The sequence below is a fragment of the Malania oleifera genome, chromosome 11 (assembly GCF_029873635.1).
Source record: "Malania oleifera isolate guangnan ecotype guangnan chromosome 11, ASM2987363v1, whole genome shotgun sequence".
Taxonomy (NCBI): domain Eukaryota; kingdom Viridiplantae; phylum Streptophyta; class Magnoliopsida; order Santalales; family Ximeniaceae; genus Malania; species Malania oleifera.
This window is the reverse complement of record NC_080427.1, coordinates 39,746,433-39,761,713: the sequence shown is the minus strand read 5'-3', so window position 1 is coordinate 39,761,713 and position 15,281 is coordinate 39,746,433. Positions and strand designations below refer to the sequence as shown.

The 15,281-nt window shown below is 39.9% G+C and overlaps 1 protein-coding gene across 1 annotated transcript; it reads right to left on the bottom strand.

Annotated features, from left to right (window-relative positions):
• Positions 1-6,463: 6,463 nt before the first annotated feature.
• LOC131167479 (uncharacterized) lies at positions 6,464-7,034 on the bottom strand. Its single transcript, XM_058126282.1, has 2 exons — positions 6,659-7,034; positions 6,464-6,597 (listed from the first exon to the last, which is right to left on the bottom strand). The coding sequence occupies exons 1-2, from the start codon at positions 7,032-7,034 to the stop codon at positions 6,464-6,466; spliced, it is 510 nt and encodes a 169-aa protein (XP_057982265.1).
• Positions 7,035-15,281: the final 8,247 nt, after the last annotated feature.

Genomic DNA, 15,281 nt, shown 5'->3' with positions numbered 1-15,281 from the left:
GACAGGGCTATACAGACTATCACGCCACCCCCCATGTATGGTTTTGATGATCTGGCTTCTTATGCTCTTATTACTAGTAGTGGAGATCCTTCTACTTTTCAAGAGGCGATGTACAATCAAAGAAGAGTAGATGGATGACTGCTATGGTGGAGGAGATGAAGTTTCTACATAAGAACCAAACGTGGGAGTTGGTGGAGCTTCTAGAGGGGAAGAGAGCGAATGAGTGTATTGAAAGAAGGAAGTAGTATCAGAAAAAGAAGGAAAAAAATTCAAGGCTCGTTGAGTAACAAAGGGTTACTCACAGAGGAATGGGGTTGATTACGATGAGATCTTCTCCCATGTGGTCAGGCATACTTCCATTAGGGCAGTGTTGGGTCTGGTAGCACATTTTGATATGCATTTTGGAGTAGATGGATGTAAAGATAACATTTCTTTATGGTGATTTGGAGGATATGATTTACATGGTATAACCATAAGGGTTCAGTCAGCATGGGCAGGAACACGTAGTCTGTAAATTGAGGCAATTTTTGAGATAGTGGTACAAGCGGTTTGACTCCTACATGATCCAGATTGGTTACAAGAGATGTGAGTATAATTGCTGTGTTTATGTAAAGAACCTTGATGATGGATCATTTATTTTTCTATTGCTTTATGTGGATGACATTTTGATTGCTGTGAAGAGCATAACTGAGGTCAACAAGTTGAAAACCCTGTTGAGCAAATAATTTGACATGAAGGATTTGGGTGTAGCTAATAATATTCTTGGGATGGATATTCGTAGGGATAGAGCTTCCAAGAGATTATGGTTATCTTAGCGTAGCTATGTGGAGAGGGTGTTTGAGAGATTCAACATGGATAATGCAAAACCGGTGAGCACACCTTTGGTGAATTATTTTAGATTGTCTATCGCCCAGTGACCGAAGGTAGATGATGAAGTTCATGACATGTCAAAGGTCCTATATGCCAATGTAGTAGGGTACTTGACATATGCTATGGTTTGTACAAAACCGAATTTGACACAAACTGTCAGTGTGGTGAGTAAGTTTCTTTCAAATTTGGGACGACAACATTGGGATGTAGTCAACTGAATTTCTAGATACTTAAGGTGTACCACAGACTATAACATCATGTTTTGCAGACAACAGGGTGATCCTTCAGTTGTGGGATATGTGGATGCAGACTATGTAGGGGACTTAGATAACAGGAGGTCTACCACAAGGTATGTTTTCACTCTTGTGGGGGGAGGGGGGGTGGGTGGGTAGAGGGGCTTATTTGTTGGAGGTCTGTGGTTTAGTCTTTAGTTGCACTATCTACTATTGAATTGGAGTATATGACAGTGGATGAAATTGCTAAGGAAGCGTTATGGTTTACAGGATTGGTTAAGGAGCTGGGTATTCAATAAGGTGGAGTTTAGTTGCATTGTGATAATCAGAGTGCCCTTTATTTGGCGAAAAGCCAGGTGTATCATGCGAGGACCAAGCACATAGATGTAAGGTTTCACAGGTTCAGAGAATTGGTTTCTTTTGGTGAACTATTGCTTGAGAAAGTTCACACTTTTGATAATGCGGTAGATATATTGACAAAGCCTGTTACCCCGGACAAGTTCATGCACTGTTTGGACTTGGTTAACATCTCCAGATGTTAGATGGGAGGCGTCCTAACCTATTGTTCCAGGTGGAGTTGTGGGTTATGTTTTTGTTTCCTCTTAAGGGGTGAATATTCGCCAAGGTGGAGATTGTTGTAGTATGTGACTCATATTGAGTAGAACACAAGTACATAGAGAAAACAGGCTGGGGAAAAAAAAACAAAGAAGCCAAGTCATGAGGAAGAAAACTGTCAATGGTTTCCATAGTCCATCGACGGTTACATTGACGGTTTCAGGCAGAAGCTAATTAGGAAGAAAACCGTCGTTGATTTTTTTCAGCGCTGTTTTTGAAATTTGAACTGGGAAGATCAATAGGTTGGGGATATTGAGGCATATTCTCTAGTGATTGATACATGGGGTATTTGGGGGAATTTTCTAATCCCTCTGTACGTGTAGAGTTAGCATATATAAATACAATATTGTAACCCTGGTTTTGAAAGATAGTGAAATTCAGTCGGCGCTTGCTCCCGTGGACGTAGGCATTCCGCTGAACAACGTTAAATCTTTATGTCATTTATTGTTTCCATTATCTATGTGTGTTTTCGTATTGTTCATTGTAATTGCTGCATTACACCGATCGTCATTATTATTTTGTGCAACAACAACAGTTATAAAATAGTATGCTCAAATATTTTTGGGGTGATTATTTATATAAATAAAGTATAAATGCATATACTAAATCAAAACCAAGTAATATATATACATACATATATATATATATATATATATATATATTTTTTTTTTTCTTTAAAAAAATTATAATGGTTTGAAAGTTAGTTTGGATTGGATAACCGAGCTGAACCATTAGTTAATTGGACCATCAGTTAACTAAAAGGTTTGAATCGATTTTGGTTCACAAAAACATCAAACCGAAACCTTTGGTTCAGTTCATTGTCTAGAGGTTCAATTCGGGTAATCGAACCATTAATACCCCTAACAACTTGGCCAAAAATGTCTCTCCATACCAAGACCAACCATTTGTTGGCATTAGGAATAAAAAAAAACATCTTTTAACTTTGATTTTAATAATATTTGTAGGATCCAATGATTGCTGCTATATGAAAAGATTAATTCCTAGTGAGAATGTAACTCAATCCTTCATTAGTACCCCAAGCGCCATGTTTTAACAATGACTTGATTTACATTGTGAATTTTTGTTGTATAGATGAATTATTATCACACCTTAACTAGCAATTTGTGTAACACCCCAAATCCGCCAAGTGGGGACCGTGGTGTTGTGAGACTATACATACGTCTCTGATACCATTCACACATCAGAACCAACTAAACAATCCCAAATAAATACTAGAGTGCTATATATATATATATTTACATATGCAAACTAGGGGTGTACACGGTTCGGTTCGGTTCGGTTTTTACCAAAACCGCCAACCAAACCGAACTCCTCGGTTTTCAAAATAACTGACCAAAACCGAACCATATACTGTCGGTTTATGAACAAACCAAACCGTGAACTTTGCGGTTTGGTTCGGTTATTTTCGATTTTACCGAATTTTGAACTATCAAAACAAAATATTACTTGAGCTGGGTTGCATCAACAGGCCATAGCCCATTGTGGCATTATAAAATTCCTGGGCTAAGGTTTTAATAGCAAAGCCCAAAACGTAAGCCATGTTGAAAGGAGGATCCATATAAAATATACAGGGTGGGATACTAGTTCTCTTCCCATTTCCAACCGATGTGGGATGGCTATTGGCTAGCATGTGGTTCCTGGCTTCCTGCATGTGCCTTGGCAAATCTGTACTTCCCCAGTTGCCCTCTTTGAAGTTCGCCGGTGGCCTCTCTCTCTCTCTCTCTCTCTCGCAAACACACACACACACACACACACAGATGGGGAATGTGCGCACCAAGATGGTGAAGAAATCTTCTCGGCAGGTGATCGAGAAGTACTACTCTCGCATTCGCATGACCCTGGATTTCCACACCAACAAGAAGATCATCCAAGCTACAAGAAGGGCTCTGTGACTGTCTGAGACTCTGAGGCATCTATCCGAGGGTTCTGTTTCTGTCCGAGCATCTCTTTCAATTCTCAAGTCTCAAGCTCCAAGAAGAGGAGTGCGAGCGTTGCAGACTCGCATGGACTTCGTCCTAGAAATCTCCGCCATCTAGACCGACTAGAGGTGGATTCGGAGGTGGTTTCTCGCCGGTGACTGGCGATCCAACACCAAGGCAATAGGTAGCAGCCGTAGGTCCGTAGGATCTATTGTATAAAATTATACAATTATTATTTATTAATTCGGTTTTCTGTTTTTTGGTTCGGTTTTGGTCCAAAACCGAAACCGAAACCGAAACCAAAATTTTTTATATTTCAAAATCGAAATCGAAACCGCAAACTGAAAAACCGAACCGAAATGTGTTTCGGTTCGGTTTTGGTTCGGTTTTTGATTTTTTGGTAAATTTTGTACTCCACTAATGCAGACCCATAAAAAGAAACAACCATATTTACCATATTACATAATTAGGACAAAACATTAAACATAAAATTGTACACATATCCGTTTTTTTATCCACCCACAAAATCTAACCCACCCTGGAGCTTTCTAAGCTCGATTACCTAAAGGACCTGAAAAGATTGATAAATCGTCGGGGTAAGACACCTCTCAGTAAGGAAGAAATAAGTTATAACAGTGTGTGGCCGAAGTGTTTAATATATAATTACAATGTATACATACATTTGTGTTTCACTATCAATAGCAACTGAGAAAAATGCATCTATAATAACATCATTATTGACTTCTCTGTTACCTAATCACAAACACACATACATAATTACTTTTACTGATAATTCTCGAGAATAGGAAAGTCTATCCGTCCATACAAGTAGCTTCCCTCTACTTTAGTACTGAAACCAAGGCACTCACCTTCCTCAGTAAGCTCTCGGGTTATGTATCCAGGTAAAGTCTATGAGTTTAGGGAAGCTTACCCGCCCATACAAATAGCTTCCCTCATCTCTAGTATCAACAGAAAATTACCAAAACACTTGCCTTCCTCAGCAAGCCCTCGATAGAAAGTTGTACTTTACCATAAATACCTATGCAATTAAAGTTACATGTAACCAATGCTAATCACCTCACAAAGTTCCACATGTACATGCATATCACAATCAATCCACACAGGATATACATATATACCTCATTCACACCCACACAGGGTCCGTATCCACACAGAATACAACGTCTCCACACAGGACTCTAATCCATATAAAATACACATCCACACAGGACTGGTTCACATAGGACTATCAACCACACTTGTTACTACATAATCTTCTCAACCACATAGGTTGCAACACATACCACCTTGTTCACGATAAATAGGTAAGACAAACTCCTCGTACCACTGCCAATGTTTTACCCTTTAGTATAAATGCTCATATAACGACCTCATACCACTGCTAACGTTATATGACGGTTATATCAGGTACGATATAACGACCTCGTCATACCAATGCCAACACTGTATCACAATTTACATGAACCATAAAACAGTACACATCCAGTACAGGTAAACACATCATTACATTCCCATTCACAGTATTTATTTATCCAAACAGTGTCACAACCAAATAAAATTTGCAATCCAAACAGTAACCACAAGCGAACAACAGATGAAATCAAGCAGTACCCGCAACTATTTAATTATCAAAGTAGTTTTCATGCCACACATTCCCCCCCCCCCCAACATAATATATAATCAAAAACAGAATTTTCAATGCCTGTACTATTCATAAAATTATACTTAAATTTATAGAATTTATACTCAAATTAATAAAATTGTTATAACATATTTCCCCTTACCTGCTCCTCAAGTTCCTGCCTAAACTGAACGAAAAATGAGACCCTGTAATATAAAATTCCAAGCTCACTCAAATCTCAGAAAAATACTCATTTAATACTTTTTAGGCTCCATATAATTATATTTAATGAGAAAACTCCAAAATATCTCACTTACCCTGATTTTGGGATGGTGCCCCAAAACCCCAAATCAACGATCTGCCCCGGTAGCTTTACAGAGAACAATCCTACAAACCTCGTGGTGGTTCCGGATCGTCAAACCGGGTTGAATCCAAGCCGAATTCGAAAAGAGAAGGTAGAAGGACCGTTTTTAGAGAGAGAAAATGAGAGGAGTGATTTCTTTGCTGAAAAATAAAAGAAATCGCTATTTATAGGCGGAGACTCGTCGACAAGACACGTGGATTTGTCGATGATCGCATGAAGAGCATTCGTCAACAAGGCCATGAGTTCATCAACAATTTTCAAAATATCTCAAACCCTCTCAATAAATCCTCGTCGACAGGCCAAGGAAGAACGTTCGTCGACAAGACCAGTTGGTTTGTCAACGAGGCCTTGCTGACACTCCTTTTAAAAATTCCTTTTTCTTCCCTTCTCTCTTTCCTTTCCTTTTCTTTTATTATTTTTATTAATTAAATTTTCTAGGTCGTTACATTCTCCCCTCTTTTAGAAAATTTCGTCCTTGAAATTTATTAATCACCCATTTTTCACAACTAAAAAGCTAACTAACCACATTTATACATTTCAATCAATTCTAACATATGTAACATCGAATCATACAAAGTCAAACAAAATTAATACTCATGCTAACGTAGACATATTACCTGTGCTTTTAGCATTGTTCCCCTCAGGTGTACCCAACATATAAACACGTACCGCGGCACTGCCGCAGTGAGACACCGAGTTGTTCCTTTGATTTTGATTTGGAATAGGTGCATTGTTTGGCGGTTCTCGACACTCCTAGGCTATATAGCCATATTTTTCGCATCTATAGAACACGACACCTCTACCCCGACTTCTCCCCAATGCCTTTGATTGCATCTAGGACAGTGGGGGCGTGACGAATCGCCATGACATCCTCGATCATTCCTTTCTGACCTCTGACCTGCGATATCTCTATCTCCCCTCCATGGCCCTTGTCTGACATTTGCATGAGGACTGAGAGACATGAGCCTTTTCCTTCATTCTGATGCCTCCGCACCTCTCTGCAGACTTGACTCTGCAATAGTGGCCTTTTCCACCAGTTCTGCGAAATCCTGAATTTGCAGACATGCCATGTGCTTGTGAATCCTCTGATTTAAGCCCCTTTCAAACCATCTCGCCTTTTGGTATTCATCTGGAACCATAGAAGGTGCAAAGCGAGAAAGTTCTAGGAACCTAGTAGTATACTGCTGAACAGTGAGGCGCTCTTGAGTCGGGTTAAAAAATTCCTCCGCCTTCACCTTCCTGGTGGTAATGGGGAAGTATCGGTTATAGAAGACCTGTTTGAAACGACCCCAGGTCATTGCTATAGGTACTGTTCGCTGTTCTTCCAACAGTTTCATCGCATGCCACCACCGTTCAGCTTCTCTGGCCATCTTAAAGGTGGTGAAAAGAACTTTTTACTCCTCAGTGCAGTTCAACATTGCCATTATCTTCTCTATCTCTTGCATCCAAGTCTCAGCCTTGATCGAATCAGTACCACCCTCAAAAGCAGAGGGTTTCAAGCGTGTAAATTGATCAATCGTGCTACTCTGGTTCATTGGTGGGTAGCTTGATCCCCCAATATCTTGTCTTATTTCTTCTCTGACTTGACGAGCTATACCTTGCAACAGTCGAGAGGTCACAATCTCATCATCACTAGAAGCTCCCAACTCATTTCCTCCTTTATCATCCACTCCTTTATTTCTCAGATCCATCCTGAATATATATATAACAAAGGCAAGTTTAAAATTTCTACATCTTAATATAACTGACATAATCATAAAACAGGAAACCAAATTAATATCCAAATCCTCAATTAAACATCCAAGATTCAATTATCCACAATTATATTAACCTTCAAATTCTAATTCCAAATTTCAATCTCTCTGCTTGGAAACATCATTATCGATGGATTTACCGTGGTTTTCTGAAACCGTTGACTGATTCAGAAAACCACAGAAGTTCGCCAAGGAATTTCTACCTCCAGGCTTCGAAACATAACTCAAATTCCTATCAGTACCCTAATCTACCCATTCCTGTCCTTATTCAATTCAAACCCATACTCTGGTATTAATCCTCCTAAAGTCTGCGGAATCTATAACCTAAAGCTCTAAGCATTTCCATAACTAGGCAGTGTGAATTTTATCACATTTCCGGCTGCCTATGGCTCTGATACCAATTGTAATGCCCCAGACACGTCAAGTGGGGCCCGTGGTGTTGTGAGACCATACATACATCTCTGATACCATTCACGCAGAAGAACTAACTAAACAATTCCAAATAAATACCAGAGTGATATATATATATATATATATATATATATATATATATTTACATATGGAAACACATAAAAAGGTACAACCATATTCACCATATTACATAACTAGGACAAAACATTAAACATAAAACTGTACACATCCGTTCTTTTATCCACCCACAAAATCTAACCCTACATTGGAGCTTCTAAGCTCGATTACCTGAAGGACTTGAAAAGATTAATAAATCGTTGGTCTGAGACACCTCTCAGTAAAGAAGAAATAAGTTACAACAATGTGTGACTGAAGTGTTTAATATATAATTATAAAGTATACATACATTTGTGTTTCATAATCAATAGCAGCTAAGAAAAATGCATCTATAATCACATTATTGTTGACTTCTCTGTTACCCAATCACAAACACACATACATAATTATTTTTACTGATAATTCCCGAGAATAGGAAAGTCTACACGCCCATACAAGTAGCTTCCCTCTGCTCTAGTACTAAAACCAGGACACTCACCTTCCTCAATAAGCCCTCGGGTTATGTATCTAGGTAAAGTCTTCGAGGTTAGGGAAGCTTACCCGCCCATACAAGTAGCTTCCCTCAGCTATAGTACCAACAGAAAATGACCAGAGCATTCGCCTTTCTTAGCAAGCTTGTGGTGGAAAGTTCTACTTTACCATAAATACCTATGCAATTAAAGTTACATGCAACCAATGCTAATCACTTCACAAAGTTCCACATGTACACACATATCACAATCAATCCACACAGGATATACATATACCTCATTCACACCCACATAGGGTCCATATCCACACAGAATACAACGTCCCCACACAGGACTCTAATCTATATAAAATACACGTCCACACAGGACTGGTCCACACAGGATATCAACCACATAGGTTACAACACATACCGCCCTGTTCATGGTAAATAGGTAAAACAAACTCCTCATACCACTACCAATGTTTTACCCCCTAATATAAATGCTCATATAACGACCTCCTCATACCACTGCCAACATTATATGACAATTATATCAGGTATGATATAACGACCTCCTCATACCACTGCCAATGTTATATCACAATTTACATGAATCATAAAACAGTACACATCCAGTATAGATAAACATATCATTACATTCCCATTCACAGTATTTATTTATCCAAACACCATCACAACCAAACAAAATTCGCAATCCAAATAGTAACCACAAGCGAACAATAGACGCAATCAAGCAGTACCTGCAACTATTTAATTATCAAAGTTGTTTTCATGCCACACGTTTTTTTTTTCCCAATATAATATATAATCTATCGACACCCCAATTTTAACCAGGCCTTTCCGAGGAGACCTCATGTCAAAACCTTCCCACACTGGTTGTGGACCCCACACATTCTTGTAGGTCCCACACTGCTTGTGGACCCCACACATTCTTGTAGGTCCCACATTGCTTGTGGACCCCACACATTCTTGTAGGTCCCACACTGCTGTGGACCCCACACATTCTTGTAGGTCCCACGCTGGCTGTGGACCCTACACATCTTTGTAACCCCAAATGGCTTGTGGCCCCCCACATATCTCCATGGGGCCCCACATATGTTATGGGCCCCACATCCCCTAGTACACTAGCTCGGATTCCTACATCCGATGCACATTACCCCCTGGTATGCTAGCTCGGGTTCCTATAACCCTCAAATGGCTCGTGGACCCCACGTGGCTTGTGGGCCCCACATATCTTCATTGGGCCCCACATGTTTGGTGGGCCCCACCTCTCTTGGTACGCTAGCTCGGATTCCTACATCCGGTGCACGTTACCCTCTGGTACGCTAGCTCGGATTCTGACATCCGATGCACGTTACCCCCTCTGGTACGCTAGCTCGGATTCTTACATCTGATGCACGTTACCTCTTTTGGCATGCTTGCGCCTACTAGTTCGGGTTCCTATAACCCTCAAATGGCTCGTGGACCCCACGTGGCTTGTGAGCCCCACATATCTTCATTGGGCCCCACATGTTTGGTGGGCCCCACCTCTCTTGGTACGCTAGCTCGGATTCCTACATCCGATGCACGTTACCCTCTGGTACGCTAGCTCAGATTCTTACATCCGATGCACGTTACCCCTTCTGGTACGCTAGCTCGGATTCTTACATCCGATGCACGTTACCTCTTTTGGCATGCTTGCGCCTGCTAGCTCGGGTTCCTATAACCCTCAAATGGCTCGTGGACCCCACGTGGCTTGTGGGCCCCACATATCTTCATTGGGCCCCACATGTTTTGGTGGGCCCCACCTCTCTTGGTACGCTAGCTCGGATTCCTACATCCGATGCACGTTACCCTCTGGTACGCTAGCTCAGATTCTTACATCCGATGCACGTTACCCCCTCTGGTACGCTAGCTCGGATTCTTACATCCGATGCACGTTACCTCTTTTGGCATGCTTGCGCCTGCTAGCTCGGGTTCCTATAACCCTCAAATGGCTCGTGGACCCCACGTGGCTTGTGGGCCCCACATATCTTCATTGGGCCCCACATGTTTGGTGGGCCCCACCTCTCTTGGTACGTTAGCTCAGATTCTTACATCCGATGCACGTTACCCCCTCTGGTACGCTAGCTCGGATTCTTACATCCGATGCGTGTTACCCCCTCTGATACGCTAGCTCGGATTCCTACATCCGATGCACGTTACCTCTTTTTGCATGCTTGTGCTTGCTGGCTCGGGTTCCTATAACCCTTAAATGGCTTGTGGACCCCACACATCTTTTTAGGTCCCATATGGCTTGTGGGCCCCACATATCTCAATTGGGCCCCACACGGTTTGTGGGCCCCACTTCTCCTGGTACGCTAGCTTGGATTCCTACATCCGATGCACGTTACCCCCTCTAGTATGCTAGTTCGGATCCACATATCCGGTGCTTTGCTAGCTCGGGTTCCTGTAACCCTCAAACGGCTTGTGGACCCCACATGGCGCGTGGGACCCACACATCTCCGATGGGCTCCACACAGCTTCTAGAACCCTTATATTATTATTATTATTATTATTATTATTTATTTATTTATTTATTTATTTATTTATTTTAATTTGTCAAATGCAAGCATACTTTGTTCCCCCCATTCATCACTCACCACATGTCATGTTTCTTCTCCCTTTACCCAATCTTTCCCATGCTATCATTCCCTTCATAATTCTTGATCCCATACTTTGTTCACCCATCATCACTTACCACATGTCATGGTTCTTCCCTCTCCGAATCTTCCCATTGCTTATGATTCTCTCAATATTCTTATCCCATTACTTTGTTCCCCCCTCATCACTCACCACCATGTCATGTTTCTTCCCTTTACCATTCCTTCCCATAATAATATTCCCTTCAATAATTCTTCATCCCATTACTTTTGTTCCCCCCATCAAAATTTCACTCAACAACATGTCATGTTTCATTCCCTTTACCATTCTTCCCATAATATATTCCCTTCATATTCTTCATCCCATACTTTGTTCCCTCATCAATCCACTCACCACATGTCATGTTTCCTCCCTTTATCAATCTTCCCATGTTATATTCTCTTCATTATTCTTCATCCCATACTTTGTTCCCTCCATCATCACTCACCACATGTCATGTTTCTTCCTTTTATCATTCTTCCCATGCTAATTTCCCTTCATCATTCTTCCCCCCATACTTGGTTCCCCCCATCATGACTCCCCTATGTCTTCTTTCCTATGCTTGCCCCAAGCTAAGCCTATAAATAGCCCTCTCATTCCAAGCACAAGGGGAGAGCTCCTAGTGGTGTGAAGATCAAGAGGTCGACTAATCCCGTTTCCTATCGGAACTGAGTCACACCATTTGAAGAAGGCACCCCTTAGTGCCTCGAATCAGAGCTCAAGAACAACTCTCGGGAAGACGTTGTAGAGCGGTCCTAGTAGATTCACCAACAGGAAAAGAAGACTGGAGCAGAGGAAAGCGAAAGAAGATCAAGCGATCGATTGATCCCATTTCCTGCCGGTGCCGGGTCACTCCATTCGAAGAAGATACTCCTTAGTGCCTCGAGTCGGAGTTCAAGAACAACCCTCGGGAAGGCGCTGTAGACTAACCCTTGCGGATTCACAGACAGGAGAGGAAGACTGAAGGAGAAAAAGACGATAGGTAAAACCAATGAACTTTCCCCTCTTATGTACATTTCTTTGTCCCCTTCCTATCGGCCCTCTGTTGGTTTATTGACTTGACTTTATGTCACTTTTCTTTACTTTAAATAGCTTCCTTTTAACCTATAAAAACAAAAACAAAAAAAAAAATTTTCATAAAAGACACAAAAATTCAGAAAAATTTTCAAAGAAAATTCAAAAAATTTTAAAGCTTTGAAACTTATTTACCTTTGAAAATTTTTGAAGAAAATCCAAGAAAGTTTCTAACATGTTTGGCAAAGATTAAATTTGTTTCCCTACATTCAAGATTTTCAAAAATACATTCTGAAGGCATATCTTTAAAACCACGACTTTCGTGATTGTTGTCTAAAATTCTGTTGTATTCGGAAGGACATTGGAAAATCCCGGAAAATCATTGGTCTCGACCAAGACCTTAAACTGGTTTTTCCCCCCCAAACTGGTCAACGTTTGACCGGCTCACCATTCCCAAACTGGTTCACCCCAGTTTTCTCCATTTTGCTTGTATATTATTGTTGTATCCATAAAATTTACAAAAATCATGAAATTTTCAAAAATTCCAAAAGTATTTTCACATTTTGGTTTCAATTGATTTCATTTGTGTTATTTTGTAAGTTCGGGAAAAATCACAAAAATCATTTTCACACTTAGGAAAAATTACAAAAATATCTTTTTAGGCACAAAAAAAAAAAATTCATTCCAATCCCGAACAAATTGCAAAAACCTCCCGAAATAGTATTTTTGATACTTAAAAAAAAAAAACCTATAGATTTCAAAATCCCCGGGAGCGTATTTTGTATCCTATTTTCGATTTTCCTTCCCGATGATTGCAAACGAGAACATTGACTCTTCGGAGTACTAGATTGCCCCGGTTCTGAGGGAATACCTATAGAGTATTTTCATTTTTTTTGACTTTTGAAAGGAAGTAATCTTTAAAGGCTTATTACATTTATTTAGGGAAAACTCTTTATTGATCTGGTACCGTTCATAAGAACGGGCGTGTAGGGGGTGCTAATACCTTCCCCTTGCGTAACCATACTCCCGAGCCCGACTTTGGTGATGCAGACCGATTCTACCCCTAACGGGGTAGCAATCAAGTGTTCTAACCACACTTCAAAAGGTTAGTGGCGACTCCACCACACATCGTTTTCCACAAAATTCACATTTTCAAAATACACATTCATTTTTCCCAGTTCGCAAGCCGAGCCCATTTTTAAACCAGAGATTGGTTCTCTGGGCTGGGTCCGGGACGTCGCGACATAATCAAAAACAGAATTTTCAATGCCTACACTGTTCAGAAAATTATACCTAAATTTATAGAATTTATACTCAAATTTAGCTAGTTTCAAATTAATAAAAACTGTTATAACGTATTTCCCCTTACCTGCTCCTCAAGTTCTTGCCTAAACCGAACGGAAAATGAGACCCTGTAATTCAAAATTCCCAACTTACTCAAATGTCAGAAAAATGCTCATTTAATACTTTCTAGGCTCCATATAATTATATTTAATAAAAAAACTTCAAAATATCTCACTTACTCTGATTTTGAGATGATGTCCCAAAACCCCAAATCAATGATCTGCTTCGACAATTTTGCAGAGAACAATCTTACGAACCTCGTGGTGGTTCCGGATCGTTAAATTGGGTTGAATCCAAGCCGGATTCAAAGAGAGAAGGCAGAGGGGCCGTTTTAAGAGAGAGAAAATGAGAGAAGAGTGATTTCTTCACTGAAAAATGAAAGAAATTGCTATTTATAGGTAAGGACGTGTCGATGAGATACGTGGATTCGTTGACGATCCCATGAACAACATTCGTCGACGAGACCGTGAGTCCGTCGACGAGTTTCAGAATATCTCAAACTCTCTCGATAAATCCTCGTCGACGAGACATGTGCCCTCGTCAACAGGCCAAAGAAGAACATTCGTCGATGAGACCAGTTGGTTCGTCGACGAGGCCTCGTTGATAGTCCTTTTAAAAATTCATTTTTCTCCCTTTCTCTCTTTCCTTTCCTTTTCTTTTATTATGTTTATTAATTAAATTTTTTGGGCTTAGTTTATGGACTATACAGTACTATCCAATCAAACAAATGTGTACTAGGATCCTAACTCTTCTTGGAAGTATGAATGCTGAAATGCCTTACCACCAAATTACTTAAGTTATAATTGATTCAAGGAATGAAAAGAGGTGGAAATAGAATACACGGTGTATAATATTATAATATTCAATTAAAAAATAAAAAAATATTTCTAAAAGTTTTTATTATTCTATCCATGAAATAGATAGAAATGTAAGTATTCAATAATTAGTTCAGGAATTACTTGATTTGCATTTTTTCTCTTTTTAATGTTAGTTTCGATAACACTAATTTTTGTATAGTTTTATTTTATTTTATTTAAATAGCATATATTTTACAAGCTAGTGTATTTGTATGTAATAACTTTCTTTCCTATCTTCTTCCATTCTCCGAACCAAATATGACAATAAATGAGCTTACCATTATGTCTTTATATCCTTTATTTCTTTGTAATCTCTTTTAAGGCTAACACTTTATATGTGAACATAGAAATGTTCTTGAGGCTGGAGGTGTAGAAATGACCAAAAATAAATTAAAGTAAGGCAAATGCATGCACTGAAAATTAAAGCATTCTCACTCTCCTTCATTCTATTTTAAAAATTCCAAAATATACACTTTGTGTCTTTTATGACAATTTCAAACATACTTAAAATAAATTTTGACTCACTCACCACCTGGCCTCAATAAACTTTGCTATATTCTTCTTTTATGTCCACATTAATGCTTAGTCAACTTTAAAGATGTTAAACCCTTGCGCACTTGATTAAACCCTGGTTTGGTCTTATCAGGAAACAGAAAACAAAAACAAGTGCACCATTTTTGGAAAGAGGGGCTGACTGCAGAGAGCTCAGCAATTCTATTTCAACTCTCACCCTGGATGGGAAGGGCAGGCAGGAGGGAAGAAACCAGATAGGGTGCAAAATGGAGCAAACCCTAATTGAATGCAGTATGCACAGATGGCTGCTTGGGGTCAAGCCAAACAGAAAAAAAGAGAAGTGTTCCCATTCAATATTGTTGAAAGCAAAGACAGAAACCCTAGAAAAAGTGTAAGACCCATTCATGATTTTCTATTTTTAGGTCATGGAGGGATGGTGAGGGGGCGTGTGGGACCCATTTGGGGGGGTACCTG

Excerpts from the sequence above, each read along its gene's own strand:
- LOC131167479 (XM_058126282.1), bottom strand. The coding sequence starts at position 7,034 with ATGGCCAGAGAAGCTGAACGGTGGTGGCATGCGATGAAACTGTTGGAA. Across the intron at positions 6,598-6,658 it reads AGAGTCAAGTCTGCAGAGAG|ACAAGGGCCATGGAGGGGAG; the intron begins GTGCGGAGGCAT and ends TGCAAATGTCAG.